General features: G+C 46.3%; 1 protein-coding gene across 1 annotated transcript; it reads right to left on the minus strand.

Annotated features, from left to right (window-relative positions):
- Nucleotides 1-462: 462 nt before the first annotated feature.
- Nucleotides 463-2658, minus strand: LOC149302980 (acrosin-like). Its single transcript, XM_089481730.1, has 5 exons — nt 2595-2658; nt 2109-2307; nt 1530-1798; nt 1143-1288; nt 463-906 (listed from the first exon to the last, which is right to left on the minus strand). Exons 1-5 carry the CDS (start codon nt 2656-2658, stop codon nt 463-465), a joined length of 1122 nt encoding a protein of 373 aa, XP_089337856.1.
- Nucleotides 2659-3272: the final 614 nt, after the last annotated feature.

Consider the following 3272-nt stretch of genomic DNA (forward strand, 5'->3'; position numbering starts at 1 on the left):
CAACAAAGGGAGAGCAGAAACGTGGGGAGGACATTTGGCACCCCCCCTGGCATCTTGCTCTCCCAAACACTTACACATACACACTCATGTTATCACACACTTACACATATACACACACACACATATCCATGCTCCCTGGACAACCAGCAAACAAACCCGACCAGGAAATGTTCTCTGAAGTTGAAGTTTTTACTCCATGTTTTTTTTTTAATTTTCCCTTCTCTGGATCTTTTTGATCCCATTTGCTTTTTTTTTTACAAAAATCACACCGACCACGCAAAATGTGAACGGAAAGATGTTTAATTCCATTTAATTGAACAGGAGCCGCAATGATTTACCGAGATGGAATACGGTTTTGGTAGATGCGTCACCCTGGTAATTTATCTAACTACTATCTTATAACTAACAACTATCTTCTAACTTATTCGCTGTCGAACAATCAGTTCAACAGGTGCTTCCATCTTAAGAAGGAAGGCGTTTGCTGCCAAATATCTTGCGAAGAGCTTTGGTGGGCTGCTGTTGGGTGGAGGTCTTCTTGGCAAAGAGCGACTTAAGCTTAAAGATGACATTTTTGAGCTTACTCCCTTTCTTTGGCGGCTGTCCCTTGGATGTCGCCTTCTCCAGCTGTGGTGTTTGGCGGGGCAGTGGAGGCAATAAAGAGGCAGCGGTGGCTGGCGGTGGTGTAGGTGCAGAAACACGGACGAAGCTTGGGGTGACGGCTGCTTTGGTCTGCTTGGGAGTCGAGGTTCCAATGTGACTCAGGATCCACTCCAGGTAATGCTGTGTGTTTGAATATATCCCTGGCCTTTTTGACTTGGCGCAGCCCTGGCCCCAGCTTGTCACTCCGATTACATGGTACGTGGAGCTCTCGGGGTTCATGCACATCAGTGGCCCTCCGCTGTCACCCTACAGGGGTAAAGAATAGAAGAAGGTTAATGGGGTCTTTACTTGGCTTATAAGGAACTGTGACATCAGCTGTATACATTGTAACCCATCTTCCTTCAAAGACACATGGTCTTCATGGTCTTCATGGCACAGGTTCTCCTTCGGCCCCGGCGAGGCATTTTCCCGAGAAGAAGACGTCAGCTCAATCAACATTAACGGTCGGATACATTTTCGGACATTTCGATTTGTTTCCTTACCTGGCAGCTATCAATTCCCCCTTCTTCGTAACCGGCACACAGGTTATAATCGTGGACATTGCCCTTATACCACATGGAGCCGTTACACTTCTGCAGGTCTATCTGGTTCACCCTGGCCTCTTGCAGAATATCTGCCGTTTGGATAGCTGTCGAGACATCAAAGATTCAACAAATGAATATCGCTGGCTGCGAGACGCGCGGACGCCAGCTATGGGTAGAAGGTTTGCGCAAATAAACTGATCATGGAGTCCGTTAATGAGTGCGGAGTGTCTGCGGCTGAGTGCGGAGTGTCTGGGGCTGAGTGCGGAGTGTCTGCGCCTGACTGTGGAGTGTCTGTGGCTGAGTGAGGTGTGTAGGTTTTACTGTAGTTTGTTCCCAGTTACTCACATTTGTCCTGAGTGACCCCCCAGCCGCTGATGTAACACGGATCCAAGGCGCTGATCTCCATGCCGTCGCTCGGCAGGCATGCCGGCTGCACGAAGTCGCTGAATATGACCGACTCGTTGAGCTGGATCAGCGCCAGGTCGTTCCTTTCAGTACGCGGGTTGTAATGCTCATGTTGAAGGTAAGACCCGATGGATCTGATTTGGATGTCGCTTGCCGAGGGATCCGAGAGTTGGTGTCCACCAAGGACAATTTGCCATTTTGGTACAAGCCTGAGTTATTATAAAGAGACAGACATTAGCGAACATGCAGCTCGTATTTTGGGCCCTATTCACAAACAGTAATTCTGGGGCAAAAATCTCGATGTACAGAAATACGTTTTAGGATGTCAGCAATTTGTCCCAAAATTGCTACTTCATAAACATAATTTTACACATAATAATAGATACATAAACAGTAACCTCGCAATAGTACCCAGGCAAACATTTACAACGTATGAAAAACCGTAACTTTTCTGCCCCCCACAATCAGATAACGTAGACCCCCAGCCGTCATTCTTACCCCATCGCCACCCATCCTTACCTTTTCATGGTTTTAAAGCAATGGGCCGCTGTCAGGACCCATTGCTTATCGAGTAATGTGCCTCCACAAGAGTGGCGATGACCTTTGCCAGAAGGCACTTGAACGCTCACCAGCCATGGCCAGGCGCCGGGCTGGGCATCGACACCTCCGACAATCCTCGAGCTGCCGAATTCCGAGATGAGCGGACGCTGACCGCAGGCTGAAAGAGAAGGGACACAACGTTACAGAAAGCGACAAAGTCAGATATTGTGACCGTGTCAGATAGACGGGATACTGCTGTCTGAGAGCCTGATACTCATAGTTACACCGTCCCTGCCACTCATCACTCATACTCGTGCCTGTGGCCACCAATCAATGGTATGTTGGACATAATACCCCGCCGTCATATAGGACTCAGAGCTTCAATGGAGACAACAAGAAAAGGATGATTTGGCAGTAACCATGCTGCGGGGCTGTCCCCTCTTTGGAAGCGATGGATGTACTTACTGTTTGAGTCGGCAGCAGGCAGCGCGATGAGGATAAAAACTATAGCAAGTCGCATAGGATGCATCGCTGAAGCTATCTCTGTGCTATCAAACAACGCACAAGCTCACACTGGACCGTCACGGCCTTTTACAGCCTATGTGACATCATTGTTCCAATTGCTGTATAACATCACAATGGCAACAGCTACATGTGTGCATTGAGCTGTTTACTGCTGGAATATGCATAAAACTCACATTTATATTTATTAAATATGGTGGGAACCGCTAAACCACCTAAAAGTTATACTATTATTGTTACTTGTCTCCACATTTACTTAAATCTCTGCGACAGCAGCTTCCATAGTGATAATCGCTATCATAATAAACACACATTTATTATAATTATTTATTGTCAATAATTTGTTGTCATTTATTTATTGTATATATTATATACTCCTATATGATATATATATATATATATATCTATATCTATGAGCAGCCACGCTATTCACATTGTGCTATGTGGACCAACCCTTTTTGAAGGCTTTCGGGACGGCCCTGGAGGAAATTGCTTGACTACCAGCCCCCACCCCCTCCCCGGTCCAGCCTGCCCCTGAATGTGGGCACTGCCAGGAACCCAAAAATGTTATTTATTATTTTAGTTTTATTTTTTATTGCCCTAATGAACATTTCTATATAT

This window comes from Sceloporus occidentalis, unplaced genomic scaffold, assembly GCF_023333645.1.
Source record: "Sceloporus occidentalis isolate IW3139 unplaced genomic scaffold, rSceOcc1.0.p SCAF_16, whole genome shotgun sequence".
NCBI classification, from domain to species: Eukaryota; Metazoa; Chordata; class Lepidosauria; order Squamata; family Phrynosomatidae; genus Sceloporus; species Sceloporus occidentalis.

Bases quoted from the DNA above. Each gene is read 5' to 3' on its own strand.
- LOC149302980 (XM_089481730.1), bottom strand. From the start codon at position 2,658: ATGCATCCTATGCGACTTGCTATAGTTTTTATCCTCATCGCGCTGCCT. The intron at 1,289-1,529 runs GTGAGTAACTGG...ATGTCTCGACAG, and splicing joins GGGGGTCACTCAGGACAAAT to CTATCCAAACGGCAGATATT. The intron at 907-1,142 runs GTAAGGAAACAA...TTACCCCTGTAG, and splicing joins GGGGAATTGATAGCTGCCAG to GGTGACAGCGGAGGGCCACT.